This window comes from Nesoenas mayeri (assembly GCF_963082525.1).
Source record: "Nesoenas mayeri genome assembly, chromosome: 6".
NCBI lineage: Eukaryota > Metazoa > Chordata > Aves > Columbiformes > Columbidae > Nesoenas > Nesoenas mayeri.
In genome coordinates, this window is record NC_137545.1 from 7,189,740 (window position 1) to 7,209,021 (window position 19,282).

At 42.7% G+C, this 19,282-nt stretch overlaps 1 protein-coding gene across 1 annotated transcript in view; it reads right to left on the reverse strand.

Moving 5' to 3' along the window:
* Nucleotides 1-12,871: 12,871 nt before the first annotated feature.
* Nucleotides 12,872-19,282, reverse strand: part of INO80D (INO80 complex subunit D) — a 34,634-nt gene continuing 28,223 nt past the window's right edge. Inside the window, exons 11-12 of the mRNA XM_080346757.1 lie at nucleotides 19,038-19,195; nucleotides 12,872-18,079 (exon numbers count right to left, since the gene is read on the reverse strand). Of these exons, the coding sequence (XP_080202883.1) occupies nucleotides 16,911-18,079; nucleotides 19,038-19,195 (1,327 nt within the window). The 3' untranslated portion in view covers nucleotides 12,872-16,910. The remainder of the gene's footprint in view (nucleotides 18,080-19,037; nucleotides 19,196-19,282) is intronic.

A 19,282-nucleotide genomic window follows, 5' to 3' on the forward strand; every position in this document is an offset into this window, starting at 1 on the left:
CGTTGGATTTATAGCACTGGGAAGGCCATAAAACTTAATACTCCAAATGCAAGAGGCTGAAGCGTTTGCTCTCATCAGTGTATCCCTTCCATCAAACACCACCTTCCGCTGCAAATCACGTCCTAAACAGCTGGCGGAAAAACAAGAGGCAAAGGGAGAACAGGGCTAAATTGTGAATTGTATTAATGAGTGGATTTATTTTTATGGCGTTAGAGAAGACCGAAGTGAAAAAAAAAAAAAAAAAAAAAGGATTTTCTTGTATAGTTTTGATGTATTTAAGAATTATGCACCACAGGAGCAGAGGGTAACATAGAAGGGACATGATGCAGATAAACATCCCATGTTACTGGGGGGAAATTAAGGAAATGTATGCCTGCAAGTATTCAATTAATTGAGTAAGAGTTAAGCTCTCTGACACGTGGCAAAGGCAGATGGTAGCGGTGCTGCCCATGGGCAAAGTCCACCCAAAGCAGGGATACGCTCAAAGAGACACAGCACGGTCCTCCCAAAGCAGCCAACATCACAGCAAACCAGGAACTGATACGAGCAGGATATGCTCCCTTTTTAAGCATTTTTAATGGAAAACGGTGTCTAATAAAGGCATCATCTTTCTGGCATGTCATCACAGGAAATTTGCTACAGGCAGCCAGCTTTGCAAGGCATGCAAAAAGAATCGCAGCAGCTTCGCTGCATTCCTCCAAATGAGATTATTTGTCAAGATCCTCATCTCCATCATCGTTGAAAAGGCCTACCTCAGACAACAAATATATTTGTATGAGACCCTGGCTGATTCTAATTCTTAATTAGGGGTATTAGGAGCAGTTCTGCCAAGCAAGGCCTCGTACCTGGGCAGAGCTGGTGGAGATAAAGGAGCCAAGTCAAGAGGATAAGGTCTGACAAGGAACAATTCTGAGTTCTAGGAATCTAATTTTGCTTACCAAAATCCCTTCACTAACAATTTTAGCTGTAGTCTGGGGGGAAAGGAGATGGAGAAGACACAACAAAACCATTGTACGGAATGGGCAAAAGATTGGGAAAAAAAGAAGACAAAACCCCCAAAAGGTATATTGAACAGTTGGACCTGAAGGAGAACAGAAAAAATCAGATTAATATCTGAGGAAACTGGCTATCTCCACTGAGCAAATGCTGGTTAACAGGAAAATTAAATTCTGCAGGATTAAACAAAACATTAAACTGGTTGCGGGGGGTTGGGGGAAGTGCTCTCAGATCTAAGTCAAGTGGCTTTACTGACTTTAAACACTCAGCTGGACTGGAAAAGCTTTTTACTAAAGCAGCCATAGCAAATGCATGCAAATAGCCAAGAGCACAAATTATAGTAGACTACACATTTAGGGAAATATCCTCTGCTGATGCTAACATGTGTCTCTTGATTCAAGCAGAAAGTTTGAATGTCCATGCAACAGGCAGCAGGAATGTGCAAAGAACCCCAGATGCCTCGTGTGTCATGGATTTAACTCATTTGTATGCTTCTAGGCACTTAAATAATCACTGCCTAAACCTCTCTGACCATCCCAAGTGGGTTCATCCTAACGAGGTGATGGCAAAGCATATTTTTCATCAGCAAATGGAAAATAAAATCTGACAAAGGCATTATTTTGAAGAAGTGATAACAGCTTTCAAGATCCCTGGACTGAGCCAGCTCTCCCAGGACTGGAAGGAACCAACACCACCAAGGTGGCTATGGAGAGACACGAGGAAGTTCTCACCAGGTACTATGTGCCCTGTATAGAAATGGTGACAATAGTCACTTTGGAAAATATTTGCGAAGCCTTCCAGGGTCCAGTTCTGCACAAATTCCACTGGCACAGATGTGGACCGATTCTGCTGACGTGGCAGTATTGTCACTGAGACTCACAGCTCAAAATCAAACGTTTGGCAGAGTACTGGCCCAAATCTGACATTAATCAAGGCTCTTAATTCTTGCCGATGCTTTGGCACCCGCGGGGTGAGGCGAGGTGGGTGCTACCTCTTCAGCTGCAGCTTGGGCCCGATGCATTTCTTCACAACACTCCCACTCTTGGCACACGCAAAGCCTCGGTGCAAAAAAGCCACAGCCTGATGAGAAATGCTCCAACACACTTAGAAATCAAGACTTCTATTGCATCTGCAAAACTCTTTCCAGCATGAGCCATACCCCGTTTTACCTGGTACCACAGAGACACTCTGATGATGGAGTATAGAGACGGGGTTCCATGTCAGAAGCCAGCTGTGCTTCTCACCAGCTTTCCTGCCCTCCCTGGGGTCATAGTGCGGGCTCATGGCACCGATCTGTGCTCAGAAGACCCTCTCATTACAGCTTTCTGCTGTGGAGTCCATTGCATCCAACGTGGCTGTGGCAGGGAAGCTGGAAGCAGCTGAAATCCATGACACCCTCCAGGAACCATGGGCTTGCAGAACACAAGGGAGCTGTGACAAAATGGTCAGTGTGAGGGCATTTACACCTGTATCAGCAGCCTGACCAGCCTTGGCTTTCTGGTAGGCAGCACAGCACAGAGGGCCCTGCAGATAGATTCGCAAGAGCCTCTGCACGATGGTTGCAGGGGGTTTCTGCCACCAAGGGTTGCACGGCATGAAAGCAAACACTTTAACATTCAGGAATGAAATTTTAACAGTCAAGAACCTGAACCTGAGCAGAAAGAGGCAGCAGAGCCAGACAGAGTTCACATTGCAGGAACCGGTGGCTGTGTCAGCCATGGCGAGGGAGGTGTGGGGGGTGACAGGACACCAGAGCCTCTTGTTTCTAAGGTCACCTGTCAAAGGAGTTCTTGTATCTGGAGGCAGAAAGTTTGCACCACTGTTCCCCTACAGAACGACAAGAATACACCTGAATATGAAAGCCACTTGCTTTTAGGGACATTTTTACTGCACCACTTCAATTTTCTTACAAGATTCAGTGGTAACTAGACCTCTTTATTGGCACTTTCCACAAATCATATATTAGCAATAGCAGTAAAGCATGGCAGCCACTCCTCACCTGAACCTCATGCCGGTAAGCACAACAACCACCTCTGAGCCACTCAAAATAACCATCGTATATCTCCAGTTCAGATCTGGCAGCTGAAGAACACTAGTGCGGTGCTCGGGGTGTAGGATCCAGGGGGTAGCATGGAACATGGCCCTATTATTTCCTGCAGATGGGACCATTGGCCAAGGCCACACAGGGAAAGAGAGAGGTTGTTTTCACCTCTGCAGGAAGCCAGCTCCCAAATTTAATACAGGTTTCTCCTTCAAATTGCTTCAACAAATAGGAGAGTAACACTGTAACAAAATGTCACCTGCTTTTCAAGTACAAACTGAGCTTTCCTGAGAAAATAATTGCCAGCTATTAAAAGGCTGCTGTTGGAGCTCAAGAGGACTGTCAAAACACAAAGAAAGATGTACCGCGTTCTTCCTGAATTGATGCTTCAGACAAAATCTATTTGTGTTTTGCAATGTGGCACTAGAACAATGACCAGTTGTTTTTGTGAAGTTTCAGCTTGAGAGCCATGCAATCGTTTTCTGAGCGGCATTCCTTTGTTGTTGATGGAAATGCTGGGGAAAACAAACCAACCCATCAACCCAAACCCAACCAATCAACCCAAACCCAGCCAAACCCAGCCAACCACAAACCAGGCGATTCAGCCAGTGTCTGCCTTAGTCAGCAAAGGAGTCTCAGCCCATCTCTCACCAAGCCCACATTTTCCTAACTTCCACCTTCTTCCTCCTCATCGCGGCCTGAAATCCTACACCAAACAGCAACTTACTTAGGCTGTTTTGTTAAAAGCAGATTTTTAACAACTATTTTGCACCTAAGAATCAATTCTTCCACCTCTCCCCATTTCAATTTTCGGTGCTACTTGAGACAGGAGCACTCTGGAGGTTCAGCTTCGCACCATCCACATGCACAGCCAGAATTACATCAGAAGCAGCACAAAACCACCTGATTGCTATTGCCCCACAGTGTCCAAATGCCTCAGGCCCATAAACTTGAAAATTCCCCAGAGCTGACAAGCTTGAGGTAGATTTTCTCCAGCTATATTGGACTGAATTTAAGCTGCCAGACTTTCCTTTTGTTTACTGGAAGTGTTTGATCTTTTCTGTCACTGCTCTGTGTTGACAAATGTCTGGATGCGGGACTTCCAGTGTACTCCCATCTCCCAGGAAGGCAAGATACTAAAAGCACAAACCAGTTTCATCCTTTGCAGCAAAACCTTTGCAGCATGTGTTAGCAGGGAAGACGACATCCTTCACTGTCACCGCTTATCCCTCAGCCTGAATTACAATCAAGCACCACGAAACGCAGCTCTAATTACACTGTCTAGAACGCCTGGGCCACTGCTCATTAGAAAGAAAAGTTAAATCACTGAATCCCCTTCTCATCAATCTCTGCTGATAGTTACTCCGAGGATCAGGGCAGCATTAAGTGAGACTGCTTATGAAGAACAGAACCTGGGAGACCGTCTCACCTAGGACACAACTGCTTTTCCCTTGCAAGTCACAACTTCAAACACATCGGAGATGGAGACCAGCAAAGCAAACACCAGTTGCAGCGCATAACCTCATGTGAGAAAGCGAAGGAGAAGACTTCACAAAACAAATGGTGAGAGGAAGATGCAGCAGCCGTGTACTTACAGCAGTGTCCAAGGCGTCGTTCTGGCCGAGGAGAGGACATCCATCCTTTAAGATACTTTGGAAACACTGCTCTTGGAAACCAAACCTGGCACGGGAAGGTGGGTGCCAGCCCAGGCAGCTCGCTCACGCCAGCCGCAGCAGTGGTGAAGCAGGTATACATGTTTTAAATTTCAGAAAACTTAACAATATATAAGACAAAATTCTATTCTATACCCCTTAAATTATATCTCAAGTATAGTTCTGCAACTCAGAAAACAAGATGAGGAGGATCTGGTCTCCAGGCTAGTGATCCAGAGCTAGAAAGCATTATAATTAGAATCAGGACTGAGATCGAAGAGCCCAGTTTGCTTGCAAACTAATTAGCTAATGTTATTAGAAAGCAATAAAGAATAAGCAAGAGCAGAATCAGAGTCTACAGCTATCTAAACAAAGGACAGTTTAATTACTGTACTTAGGATTAAAATAAAAACCAAAACCTTTATGGATTAGATTTCATCCTGGGCAATATTCACACATCTTGGACTCAGCAAAATGGCTTGAAGAGGAGGGTTTTATCATAGTAAACACAGCTACTTCACAGCAAGATTTATTAATACATCCAAAAGAAAGAAAGAAAATCATTTTGTCACACTATATACAGATAATACATACAGTGTTTTATACACATATTACATCAGTTTTTACACAAGAAAAATATACATAAAAATGTAAACTTTTGTATACAAAAACCCTTAAACAAATTAAACAAGGACCAGATAACAAAAGGAGACCAATCTATTATCATTTCATTGATTTTTTTTCTTTTTTTCTTTTTTTTTTTTTAAATGGTAATACAGTACATTCATTGAGAAGTCTGAGGAACATGTGAGCCAACCTTTCCTATTTAAAGGGAAAGTACAAACACGAGCTTTCCTACCCGCCCCTGGAATGGTCCGTGAGCCTCCAGCACGAGAAGTGGTAAGAGGTACGAGCCGCTATCGCTGCCGGGGACCCCGTTGGAGGGGACCCTTCTTCTCAGGTGTCCCCACGCACCCCTCCGAAAGCCACACATCTGCAGGAGCAACCCGGACCGGGCTCTTTGTGCGTATTAGCTGGTCTTCCAGCTAATACCGTGAGACCAGACGCGGCAATGTGAGTTTGCATGTTCCCTTTAAGCAGTCATTAAGTGTTTTTAGCTTTGCTGGAGCACGTTGTCTATTTTTCCCAATGTACGGTATGCTGAACACATGTGCCAGGGATGGAAGGGAAGAAGGAAGGGGTGTAAGAGACCGCTAATCCTTGCTACCATGCAGTTACTTCAAAATTAGGTACGTTTGCAAGCTACAAGTCACTGGTTCAAAAGACGCTGCCTCACCTTTGCTTTCCCACTGCAACTTGTTTAGGTTTTAAACTCTAGTGGCCAAACAACTGTACGAGGCTCTTTGTTACAAGGCTGTTTCTGATATCAAAGCGTGATCAAGCTACCTTTAAAATGACACCAAACACAAACTTCTCTGAGACAGCCTTAAAAGAGTGAGCGTTCCCTCTGAGCACTGCAGATTGTCCACGTGCCACCTTCTCTGTTATTAAATCGAGGATATTTACCCTTAACTATCAAAAGGATATTGGTTGAGATTCTGGCATCTGTTTTGCTCCACTTGCAGATAAACAGTTTGGGGAATTGGAGGAAAAAGAAAATACAGCAAAAACCAAACCCACAACAATAAACCCAAACCCTGCACAACCTCAGGCATCAAATAAGAAGGGAACTACTTAATAAGTTGGTGAAAAAACAGTTGAGGAAACTTGTTGGAAAGAAACGAGAGATTCCAGTGAAGGCTTCTCACACTAAGTAAGTAAAAGATTTGTTACAGACATCTTCAAAACAAACATCCATCCTCCACAAAGTATGTTAAAATGTAACACAACAGTGCTGCACTGGTGTTTCTCCTGAAAAGGACAGAAGGACATGAAATCTCCTTAGTGATATCAGTACTATTGAGTGTAGGAGGTGAACAATGATTTACGAAAGTAATGAGGGGAAAAAGCTGTGTAAAAGAAACCATGAATCATTAATTATAATTGGACGACAGGGGGGGACGGGGCAGAATGTTATTGCAGTATGCCTCAGAAACCCCTGGAAGAAATAAATACTGAGAAACTTGTATTTCCATTATTTTCTCATATCCATCTATGTGAAGGTGGGAGTTAAGGGCTTGACTTCTTGCTTTTCAATTTGTGTTTTCTTTCCCCCTACCCTTTTTAAAAATAACAACCTTTGAGTAAAAATTCAAAAGACAATTACAAATGGCTTTAGATAATTAAGAGTCTCCTTTTTAAAATAAAACTTTGATAACACATTTCTCTGTTTCTTCTATATAATGCAGCTTCAGTGAAAATATGTCATATGGGACAGCAATTTGCAAAAAGTGGGAAAATAATTGCCAACCAAAGTTCGTAACATATACAGATGTATATGCAGGACATCTACAATCTATATACATATTTAATATACGTATGCGTGAGTATATATCAGGAGAGAACCAACAGGTATGTTCTCCACATACATAAACTGAAATAGAGTAATATATGTGTGTGTATAAATCCGTATTATACACACACAGTACACAGACATACTCATACACACACCCAAACATATGTAGTATAGAAATCGTCATGTGTGATCGCGTGAAAGCTCAGATGGAACGATATACCAGTTACCTTTTTTCTAACAGAAATGCAAGGAAGACCAAATTCCAGGGCTGAATTGTGGCCAAGAAAAATGGTGCCGTATCCATACTGAACACGTGGGATGCTGCATTCATTCTCCGTTGAAACAGAACTCTAAGTTAGCCAGGAGTTTCAACAGTGCTTAAATGTGACTGAGCAGGGCTCTGACAGCTGCTTTCTGCTAAAAGGATACAGAAGCTCCATTTAGCCAGAAAACAGAGAATAAAATACTTAAACCGACAATTTAGTTGCGTAAGCAAGATCATTCATTGCACAATTAGATGCAAAGTGCTAGCATGTTAATGGTCAACTCTGCAGCTTGTTTTGAAGTCCGTTTAATGGTAAAAGCCCTGTTTCTATTGGCATGTTTGACAACAGAACAGAGCACAGGGCTGCCTTCTGCTCGCTGCCTGTGTTACACCAAACACCAACCAAACTCCCTTTTTCTCCCTAGGGCTGAAAACTGAAGATGGTTTTCAGTGGGTGCGTTTGTCTCAGTTTGAACATTTACGTCAAGCACGCGACGCTGGGTTAACCTTTTAACATGCCAGGAAGCTTTGCATGGGGTTCTAAGTTTGTGTTCATCTGCAAATCAGTCGCAGTCCTACTCAAGCACAATTGAATAGCTGAGAAATTCTGCAGGAGTCCAAGCAAATGCTCAGGGCCCGATTCAGCTGCCACTCCAGCCACCAAGACAATTAATTACCCTAATGTGTAAGCAGAGCTGGATTGGGCCATTAAAGCCGATTGCTGGGGAGATGCGGGGCAAGGAGGAGGTGGGATGGAGGTGATGGAGCAGAGAAGCAGAAGAGGTTGGCATTGCAAGAGGCCTCAATGAGTATTAATATGGAATAAACAAATGCAGGAACGTACCAAGAAAACTCCACTGCGGGGGCTGAGGGAACACAAATCAATGGTGGCCAAGTGACCGGTCACTGGTGTCATCCAAATCCCTCAGAAGAGTTAGAGCAACTTTGTTTGGCACAAGTGCTTACCTGTTACACACGTGTTACATGGATAGTCTCCCTCTTTAGCTCACACACCTACTCATGTTACAACTAATGTACATGTGTGATACAACGTGTATATATAGATCTAGACTGACCGCATTCATAAGTATTTATTGTACATCATGAGGGCAAGTCCACATTCAGCAAAGTGCCACCAACCTCTCATATAGAGATATATATCTCTCTGTACAGGTATACACAAAAATGGGTCTATTCTTCCCCACAGAGGCATAAAGATTTAGGCTGCTGACCCCCATTGCCACCAAATAAGCAGAAGGAAAAGCCCCTGACAACTTCCACCTCCCTGCCCTTTTACTTGTACGCATGTGTGCCAGAAACAAATAGTGAGGAGAGGAAGAGGGGAGGGATGCCTGATATAAAACTTTAATTTAAAAAAAAAAAAAAAAAAAAAAGAATTAAAATTTTATTTGCTTAAAAAAAAGCCTTCAAAAATTCAAACGTCTGTGCGATACTGCAAGGTCTGTTTTTCTAAACAGATTTTTAAAGTCACCAGGATCATCATCACTAGAAGTGATACTGCATGAATAAATAACAATTAGGTTACTTTCTCCAGCCTAAATAGAGCAGTATGAAGAGCAAGCCAATCTGTACGAATGTTTCTGACTTCTCACAGTTTCAAGTGAGAACTCCCATAAAGAAAAAACTTCCTTCTCCAATGATGAAAAATAAATGTGGCCACAATTAAATTGAGAATTTCACAGCACAAGTGAAACTGCCTGGACTGAAATTGTATTTTGTTCTGCAATCCCACAATAGCAATTTTGGGGCAAAATTAATACATGCCAAGACTCTCGGGAAAGAAAAGAATCTACTTCGAAGACGAGATCCTTTTACAGAACAGAGATCACCCCACAAACAAGTGCCCCTTACAACCTAATTCAAAAACACAAGTACACTGACAACATTTTCCAAGTCAGACAATAGAAGACTGGGGTATTAATTTGCAAAGAGACAGCGATTCCTTTGTCTCCCCTTCACACCGAATGCAGATCTTCCCATTTCAGTTTCTCCTGAAAAAAATCTCCCTCATTTCCCCCATCCCTCCTCCCCCATCTGTTTTATTTCAAGGCTGTCTTTGGGAGCTTGGTATTTTCATGGCATTTTAAACAGGGTTCAATGCAACTCATTGAAAAAAAAAAGGAAAATTGACATGATATCAGAGTTAGCCTTATAACAGAAGATTATGTAGTAGAGAGTTTCAGTTATTTATACAACAGTGAGGACATAACAACCCCCTACTAAATAATCACATTTCTACAATATAGTCCATCACCTCTTGACTACTTGTCTCTTTACACAACTATGACCTACATACAATATACACATCCGTATCGCACGTACATCCCCCCAATGCATATTTTTTGTGTGTATATATAATACATACATGCACACAAGCAGTCTAAATCTATTTATAAGTCACAGTGGGAATTCCTTTGTGAGGAAAGGAGGGGAAAAATTCCTGAATAAGACACTGTAGATTCCTAATGTTCTGACTTTTCAAATTCCAACTCGCAGAGCTAACTGGAAATAAATACATTGAAAGAGAAACAAAAGAGAGAGAAAAGGTCTTACAAACTTGGTTCACAACTTCCAGCTACAGTAGTTGGATTTTTTTAATTTGATCTATTTACCCTGTAACTAAATTTCTAATCATAGGTACAAACCACAGGTAAATTATTGCAGAATGTAACACTCAAAATAAAATTTAAAAACAGTTATAGGAACAGTAATATAAGGGTTAAAAAGAGCTCTATGCTTTGTTGATACAGGATACCATTTTATTTTATTTATATATATATCTATATATAGATATAGATATCTGCAAGGTAGCAAAGAATAGCTGTACACCTTGACACGGCAAAGATCCAGTGTAAAAAGGTGCTTCACTAGTTTGTTTTTCAAAAAAAGCTTGTATATAATTTTATAGCTATTAAAAACACATATGCAACATAATTCATTACACTCAATACAGCTTTAGTATAAAACTTATAATTTATGAGGTGATGTTAATAGCATAAATTAATATACCATTTCTCTTAAAATCTACAATAAGTATTCTGAAAGCTCATTGGGGAAGGGTATCTTTAAATAAAAAGTTTAAAGCTGAGCGTGATGAAAAAGATTCTGTATGTTGAACTTGAGATGAGAGCCCCGAGAAGAGAAAGAGTCCCTAAGCCAGACACCGTGGACTATAAAACCGAGCAAAGATTTCTCCTCCTTGCGCTCTCATTTAGGTGACGCTCTACCTTAAATTATTATTTACTTTTAAAACTATGTACTTTTTTTTAATTTTTATTTTTTTATTTGTTAACTGCCCTTATTTCTACAAGGAATCCCTGAGACATACCCATAACTGTACAGTGAAGGTCATCACTGTTCAGAGAAACTGGTTCAACCCCTTCTGGTAGGATGTCACTATTTTGCGTGAGAATCCAACTGTCCATCACTTTAGAATGAATCTATTTGCACCGGAACTACCTGCACTGTGTTTAAGACGCGGGTAAAAGAGTCATTTCAGGGTAAATCAGCCGTCAGCTACACCAGAGCGATCCGCACCCCGCTTCAAGTTTTCTAGAGGATACCTGGGCACGTTCTCTATCCGGAGCCCACCCCTGTGGGCAGGGAAAACACGAGCGATACTGGACCAAGTTCAACACGCAGCCAACACGCGGGTACTCTGGACACCTCGCTGTGTGTGTGTTTGGGGGACTAGCAAGGGGAAGGAGTAGGAAGAATGCATTTTTTTCTCCATCGAGTAAGCGGAGTTTTAAGGCCAAAAAGCCCAAGTTTCATCCTGTTTGCTTCCAAACTGAATTCTGTAAGCCAGAGCAGACTGAAAAGCTGCCAACGTGTTCTTTAAGGAGACAGAAAAAGAAAGCCTTCTCCAGCCATTGCTGTCCATCTACAGCCAAGCCCACTTTCTCTTTTCATACTTCCGCTGCTTTGCTCCATAGTAGCCAGAGGAGGAGGATGTTAAAGCAGAATAAAACAGAGGAAAGCAAAGAATCATGAGAAGCAGCAGGACGGCAAAGGGGAAAGCTCCCCAAACAGTCACTGTTGCTTTTTTTAGTCCTTAAATGGCTGAAGACATGAGTGAGAAAATTGTTCTGAGACACGGCTTTTATAACTTCTCCTTCACCAAACTATTCGTTCCCAACAACAGTGGTTTTGTCTACTTTTAAAGACAAAACCTAAACTGTCCCTGACAGAGCTAAGGTCTCTCATGACCTTCTCTCCTGAAGTCCAAGTTGAAGTTTAGTAAACACAAATGTAGATTTTTCCAGTCACCCTCCTCAATTTTATTTGGGCTTGTGGGTATTAAAAAGAATAATTTCAATTTTCCTTCATGACTTTCTACTGATGCACCTTCTCAAAAGAAGAGGAACCTGTGAGAAGGTAAACTCTTGCTAAAAACACCTACACATTCACTGCAAGCGTGTGCACTCCCATGATCGATGTTGTACCCTCAGGACCTACCTAGTTCATGACATATTAGCGTGCTGTGAAAACATCACCTTACTTGCCGATCTGCGAAATACTTTCATCTATTGCACTGTCATTCTAGCAATCCAAAATGTATGTTATGCATCACAGGAATCTCTCCTTTTAATTTTACACTCTGATTTGCTGAGGACCATGGAAGACTTACTGGTTGGCATTACTTACATTGGAGAAATATCTGAGAATGGGAGAATAAAAGAAAGAATGATGAAGAACGTAGAGAGTAAGGAAATAAAAGAGGTCTCAGAAGCAGCCCACCACACCCCAGCATTGAATGTTACCCAGGAGATCAGAAAGACCTTGTGACCAGATGATCAGAAAGACCTAAAGATCTGGTCAGCACATTAACAGAACTATTCCTTCGGTTAATATTTCCACGGCCACTAGAGCCTGCAAGAGGCCTTCACAGGAGACTCCTTCACATGCAATGGTAAAAAATATAAAGGCAAGAGGAAACATCACACCAGAGAAGCTGCTCAGACGCCCGCACCAATGCCTCACTGCAGAAGATCGCTGCGGGTCAGTTTCCTATTGTTCGTCTGCTGAAAGCACCTCCTGAAAGATCCAAGTGCAAGTAGCTGGCTCTTCTAAAAAAAAATGTCCGTCCTCCCTGCCCAAAGGCTCATGCTGTTGGAGAATTCACTCACTGGGGCACAAAGCCAGGGAGAAATACCCCTGGTGTCCTGCTGATGCCTACAGGGAAACACAGCAGCCACAAAGCTGCAGGAGCTCAGCAGGAATGGAACCACTGGGGCCACCTTCTCCCTGAGGAAGTCCCCTGCCCACATTTTATTGTCCTTCCTTATGAGACTCGCCTTTCCTGGCAAGCAGATTCAATCTCAGACTGTAGCTAGGTGTGGTTACACCAAAAAAGAAGCTTCAAACTTTATTCGGGAACTGGTTTGCAGGTTTGACGCTAAGCGCTTCACCTTGGCCATGTCCCTCAAGCATCTCACTGTGCCCAACAGCGCACAACAGAACTCCCCAGTTTCTCAGCTAATATCCATCTCCATCCAAAATAAGTAATTAAATGAAAAAGCCAGTTCCCTTGGCTTCTCTTCGCTATCATGGATGACTCTCCTTTGACTTTTTATCCTTGTATAGATTTAAAGCCTTTATGCCCAGCCATAGAAAGAAACATGGTACTAACAAGAAGGGAACTGAGCAAGAGCCTGGAGGAACTGGAATGCAGGAGGAGATAAAATGATGTATTTTTCCCATCTTCTTGCATCGCACATACATCTTCCTGTATCACAGCAATCATGAGGCTGGAGAATAAATCAACGTTGAGGTATCTAAGTGCACATGGCTCCCCTCAAAGCTGGTGTAAAGTCTTCCTAAGCAAAAAGAAATGTCAAAGCATGTCTGACAGAACGCCCTACACACCAGGCCAGCACGTGGCTGCTCCTGCTGAGCCTCTGTGCACTGACAAAGTTCATCCTGTGTTAAGTACTTTTGTAAAAAGACTAATTGAGGTGCTATTATTACCAAAAAAGATACTGTTATTTCATTCTAAGTCTGATTTTTTTTCAGTTCTTTAAAACTCAAATCTTATGTAAAGAAATTAACTTTTAGGTTCAACTAGCTTTAAACCACTTGTTAACACCTAAAGGGCAGGGCAGGTATTGACCATCTCAAATCAATGCGCTGAAATTGCTACACTGGCTCTTTGGTAAAAGGGTGATTTAGAGTGCTAATTGCTATGTGAGGAGATGATACTCAAAAACCTTTGCGAGACAGCATGGTTTCTACTTGGGAGCCACATAAATAACAGCCTCGAGCACTATCTGAACCAGACCTGCAATATTTCCCAGAGGAAGAGGTGTGAAACATCTCTGGCTGCACGCACCTCTCAGATCGGATCTCTCACATCCAAAAGTAAGATACTGATTCAGCGAACATGTTGTGTGGGTGTAGAAGCCCACTTGGAATGATCCACCTGGTAAAGCTAAGATCAAGACCCGTAACTGCTTGGTTAGGCTATAACCATGAAATCGGTGGCAGTGAAAAAAACGGGAGGTGAACCAGGAAAAGGCAAGAGTGGCGGCCCGTTTCGGAACTCTTGTGTCAGCCAGGACAGAGGGATTCCTATTTCAAATGTATACAAACTGAAGTTTATTTTTAAAAGTGCAGCTTTATTGCAAACTTAGTTTGCTCAATGAAAAATGTTATGTAGTCACTTTTTGGGGAAGAGTCATCAAGGGTTATACAAAAATTGAAGTCTAAGCAGAGGAAGAGAGTTGATATCCTAGGTTGCCTTAGAGGAATGCAGGTACATAACAGCCATTGATTTCAAGTGGGAATTATGGACCTCCACAGCTTTTGAAATTCCCTAAGTCAATCCTCAGATTGGGAGCTGGGTTCTGTTCCGCCTTAGACCAGTACAACTCAGTGACCTAAGACTGAAGAGCTCTCCCGTAATTTACACCAAGACGAGCAAGCAGAACTTGGCTCTCAGTTCCTCTCCTCCCTTCCCCCCCAGCATTTGCTAAGAAAGAGGAATGTGATGTGGGGCAAACACACTCTGCACTAGCTGCAGCTTCGTTAACGACTTTGATGGGCACAAGAATGATTTCAAGACCAAAGACCTGAAACCAATTTATAGAAATTAACATCCTCTAAAATGACATGAATACACAAGCAGATTAAAGAATTAACCATTTGGTATACTAGTTCTCCACTCTTTTTCAGCCAGTTATCCAAACACATTGAAGAAGGTATACGGACACAACAAAAATCATTTGCAAATCAAACAGTTGTCTACTCGACAAAGTGTGGGGAACATAATACAAAAATAAATAAATGCCTTGTCAGATTTGCCTCATGTCACGATACCACTGGGCATTCCTCAATCAGCAGGACAATCACAAGCAGGATTTCATAGGCTTCAATTCAACTTTTTACATGATTTTAAAACATTTAAATGTTACAAACATAAATCACCACTTAAAAATATTCAGCTTATATTATCAAGATCTATTTTACCAAGTAAGAAATAAGGACTTCATAACAACAGAAGCATGAAAATAATTTTTGTTTCCTCCACCCACATACACTTGCAATTTCAGAAAAGGACATATGCATCATCCATACTCCTTTATATTTAAGGAGAACAAATCTTTCAAGAAAAGAGGGATAGTATGATTGCTACAAGAGTAAGAAGACACAAGACCTATCCTGTTAAAATTCTGTTCCTTAGCAAGACAGGAGGAGAGGTCTGGGTCAGAGATTTTGGTGTGGGCCTGACTGCTAACAACATGAATTACTATACCAACTAAATTTCATTCAGTGATCCCTTGCTCAAATAATATATTAGGCCTCCCTACTACATGTGCTTGGTATCTCCTGATTTCTTCAAAGAGACTAGAATACATGCAGGCAGGATGTTTTACTGTAGGGTAGAATGAAATCTGTCCTCTACAGTAAGAGACTGACATGTGGCATTTCCTGTTCTCTCTCATCTGCACCTCAGAAACAAACCAAGAGCAGAGACTTGCTGTGTTAAACAGAAGCTACTTTTACAGTCAAAGTCAGATTACGGTAGCAAGTTTGAGCCCTGCAAATTCACGAGAAAACACTTTTTTCCGTTCCTGATAAAGAGATGCGAGCAAACACCTCAGAATTTCTGCTGCTGTTATCTCTTGAATTAAAAAAACCATAAAATCTATTTTTTAAATCTAAAAGCTAGTGGACTCCTTTAAGATTTGTAATTACTACCAAAGAGCCTGAATACTATTTTTAGCAGGTGGGCAGTAAAAGCAAAACTGTCTTGCAGGCAGAAGGAATTCCTACCTCTCCAATTTGCTTTATGATTGATGTTTTGTTTAGCCATGGCTGCTGATAGGTACCTGCCAGTTCCTTACATACATTCAGCTTCCCATACTGAGCATCAAAACCTAAAAGGTGTCGAAAAAAACTATATGGCCCCCAGGGGGCAAAAAACTATCCAAGAAAGTCTCAGTAGCTAGACATAATTTGAGAAATGCATCCATTTGAAACTTACCAAAGGCTCTGACCTAGACTTGTGTGGATGGGCAGAATATCAACCAATTTTGTTCCAGTTTCAGCTGGGAAATATCTGTCAGCCTGTCAGGCAAGGACTTCTGGGCAAAGCTACACTTGAAAAGGCAAATCATCAACGCTACAAGGCCACAGTAATTCAGCAAGGGAGGGAATTTCTGCACAAGCATCTTCACTAATCCATGATCTATTTCAATCCTTCTGGTTTTCTTTCTTTTTTTTTTTTGGCTGGGCTAACTTCATATCAGCCTTCAGATTCTGGGCAACCAGTCAACTGATCCCCTTGCTGCTCAATGAATTAAAAATCATCATCATAAAATAAAATAAAAAATCAGCATGCAGTAAGAACAGTGACCAGTTCTGGAAGGGAACAGCTTCCACTTCTTCACCACAAGAAGAAAAGGAACCGCTGCTCCCTGCACCCCAAACACACGCACACAGAGGAGGTCGAAAGATTATTTTAAGAAACGGCCAAACTCATTCTTGAACCATGATCTTGATTTAGGACTTCAACGCACCATTCTCAAACCAATGCGTGCAGCCAAGTTTTCCATGCCAGATGCTACCTTTGGGAAAAAAGTAAATTTAAAAAAAATAATCAAGAGACTTCTGTCCACTGGAAAACTTTTTACCAGATGCTAACGGGATGGCAAGCACTGATCCGAACCCTAGGAAACAGTAACATGCATCAGTAATCTGAGGTATCTTTCCATTTCTAGGTCTTACTGCTAAGATCAATTACATCCAATAACTGTGCTGTATCCTTAAGGAATTTTGGGGGAACGGTGAACCTGCCTGCAACAAATGAGCACCGGTGCGTAACAAGCACATGTGAACGCTACAGCAAGGTTCACAGAGGGCTAACCCTGGTCAGTACTGAAGCGGGGGTTTTCTTCTCAACCCCTTCTTAAAAAATAAAGGAAGGAAGGGAGGAGAGAAAAAATAAAAAAGGAGGAAAAAAGGAAAGATAGAAAACACAGGTCCCCCATCTACCTGCAGAGAGCCAGGCAGACAAGCTCAGTTGGAGGTGGTGAAGGGCGCGGATGCGTTATTGGTACTGGTAGCGGTGGCACCGGTCACTGCGAAGCCCGTGGGAGGAGCTATGGAGCTGTGGCTGGGCTGCAGGTCCTTGGGGATGCCACTGTGGGAGCTCAGCTGGTGGCCGAAGGCCGCGCTGAACTGAGGGAGCTGTTGCTTGGGGGAGGTGGAGGCCAGGAGTTCAGCGGAGGCAGGACCCATGCCACTAAAACTGGTCTGCGGTAACCCCGGCAGCACGCTGGAGCTGTTGGGGGTCACAGTGGCGAAGGCAGGCTGTGTGGTCTCTGAGTGCGAGGTGGTAGGTGGTGTGGACAGGGAGGTGGACAGGAGGTGTCCATCTGCACCGAGAAGGTTGCTAAACGGAGAGGGGTCCCCAAGATTGACAGGAAGATTCCCCCAGTGAGTTCTGGGGTTGACCACCCCGCTAAGCGGCACATCCAGCTGAGTTGGGAGCAAGTGCTGTGCCATCATGGGCATCTCTGCTGAGAAGGTAGCTGCCAAGTTATCGCCAGAAAAGGATGCGGTGTGAGGGGATGTGATATGGTCACTGTAGGGAGACGGCACATGCTCACTATCATAATGGCTTCCATGGGGTGAGGAGTGTGAATGGTCACTGCTGTATTGCTGTCGTGAGGTGATCAGGTCATCTGCCTTGCTCAGCAGCTGGGCAGGGTGGGGCCTCTGGGAGGCATGGCTGCCGTCATGAAGTCCATGAAACTGTCCTGGGAAGGCTCTCTCCCCAAGGCCACTCTGGCTTATCAGAGTGGTAGAAGTAAGGCCGACGTTGGCTGGGGCTGAGAATTGCCCTTGGATCTGCCCTGCCAGGGGCGTAGGTGGGTTGGACAAGGTAGCAGAACGGAGCAAGTTCTCATCCAGCTCCAGACCGGAGAAATTATCATGTACTATACGCCCATTCAACAGCTCCCCCAGATCTGTGTTAACCTCTCGACTCAAGGACTGCATTCCTGGAGCTCCAGCACCTGCAGAGAACACCCCTATCCCTCTATCTGACAGCTCCTGAACTGTCACACCATCTGTCTGTGTAAGTACTCCAATGGTACTCAGGCACTCAAGAGAAGTTACAGCTTGTAGGGCCCGTTCCAGTTCTTCAGCCTCTTCTGTAGTCGGAAGGAGATCTCCATTTTTACCTGCAGAAACAAGGACAGCAGAAGTTAGCGTGCTCCTCTCCGGTGAGCCCAGCACTGGCACTCTGAAGATGCAGATGTACACACAATTCAGCACACAGCTGCAGTGTGTCACAGCCTTCCAGAATGGCTGGCGCTACAAAGAAAATTTCCCTCCCTAGTGTTCACTAGGTAAGAAAAAAGAAATTACACTCTCCTCTTCAAAGGAATTCCCTCTCTCCACCCTTCTCTTCCACATACTACAATAAAAGTAGTGTGCCTCTCAAACTCACTAGACTTAAAATAAAAGCGTTTACATAAGATTTTCTTCAATGTTACACCACCACAAATAGTCCACACGCTCCATTCTACTTACCTCATTAAAGCCTGAGCCTAAAGCTCAAGCAGTCAGTATAATTTAGGTTAATTTCAACTCTAATGCAGTCTAATGTCATATCATATCAGAAAATGACCAAAGAAATCACATAACATAGAAATTAGAACAGGTTAGCTGTGATAGGTATTGAGCTTTAGAATTCAGAAATTCAGGCACAGTTCTGATCAAAAGCTAGCTTATATATTCCAAGATTTTATTCTCTCTTCTTTTATCAAAGGCCAACATTGACTGTGATTCCAGCCCCACTCGATGGCAGAAAGATGCCATTACTGAGAATACTCTTGACAAAACTGCAACACTGACAGGCACTAAAAACGCAAAATGAATTATTAAAATACTAAACCAATTAGGATTTTCAGAGTAGTAATTATAAGAGCAAGTAGAGAACTACACACACCAGCCTTTTTTAAGTCTGCTTTACTTCAGAGCTCACAAACAAACAATAAAGCAAATGCAAACTCCCTTGTCTAGAATTTATTACCTCTGTAGGAAAAGAAGCAACCCTTCAAAATGCATTTTAGAAACACTCACTTCTTCAGTTCACTGACTACGTTCGTGTTAGCATAAACTAAAATAAAATAGTACCTTCAAAGAAATCAAAATCTTGCAAGTCATCAGGCAGCCGTGGCAGGACATCAGAGAAGTCCTCCTGATTCAATTCCAAGTCATGTGGAATGTCTGTGATTTCGTTGGCGATATCATCAGGCAGCTCATCGGCACTCAGCTCTGGTGTGGAGGGGCTCCTGGGCAGAAAGTACCATTAGTCCACAACATTCAAGGCCGATTCCTCAAATGACAACTATGAATGCATATCCACGTGTAATGGGTGT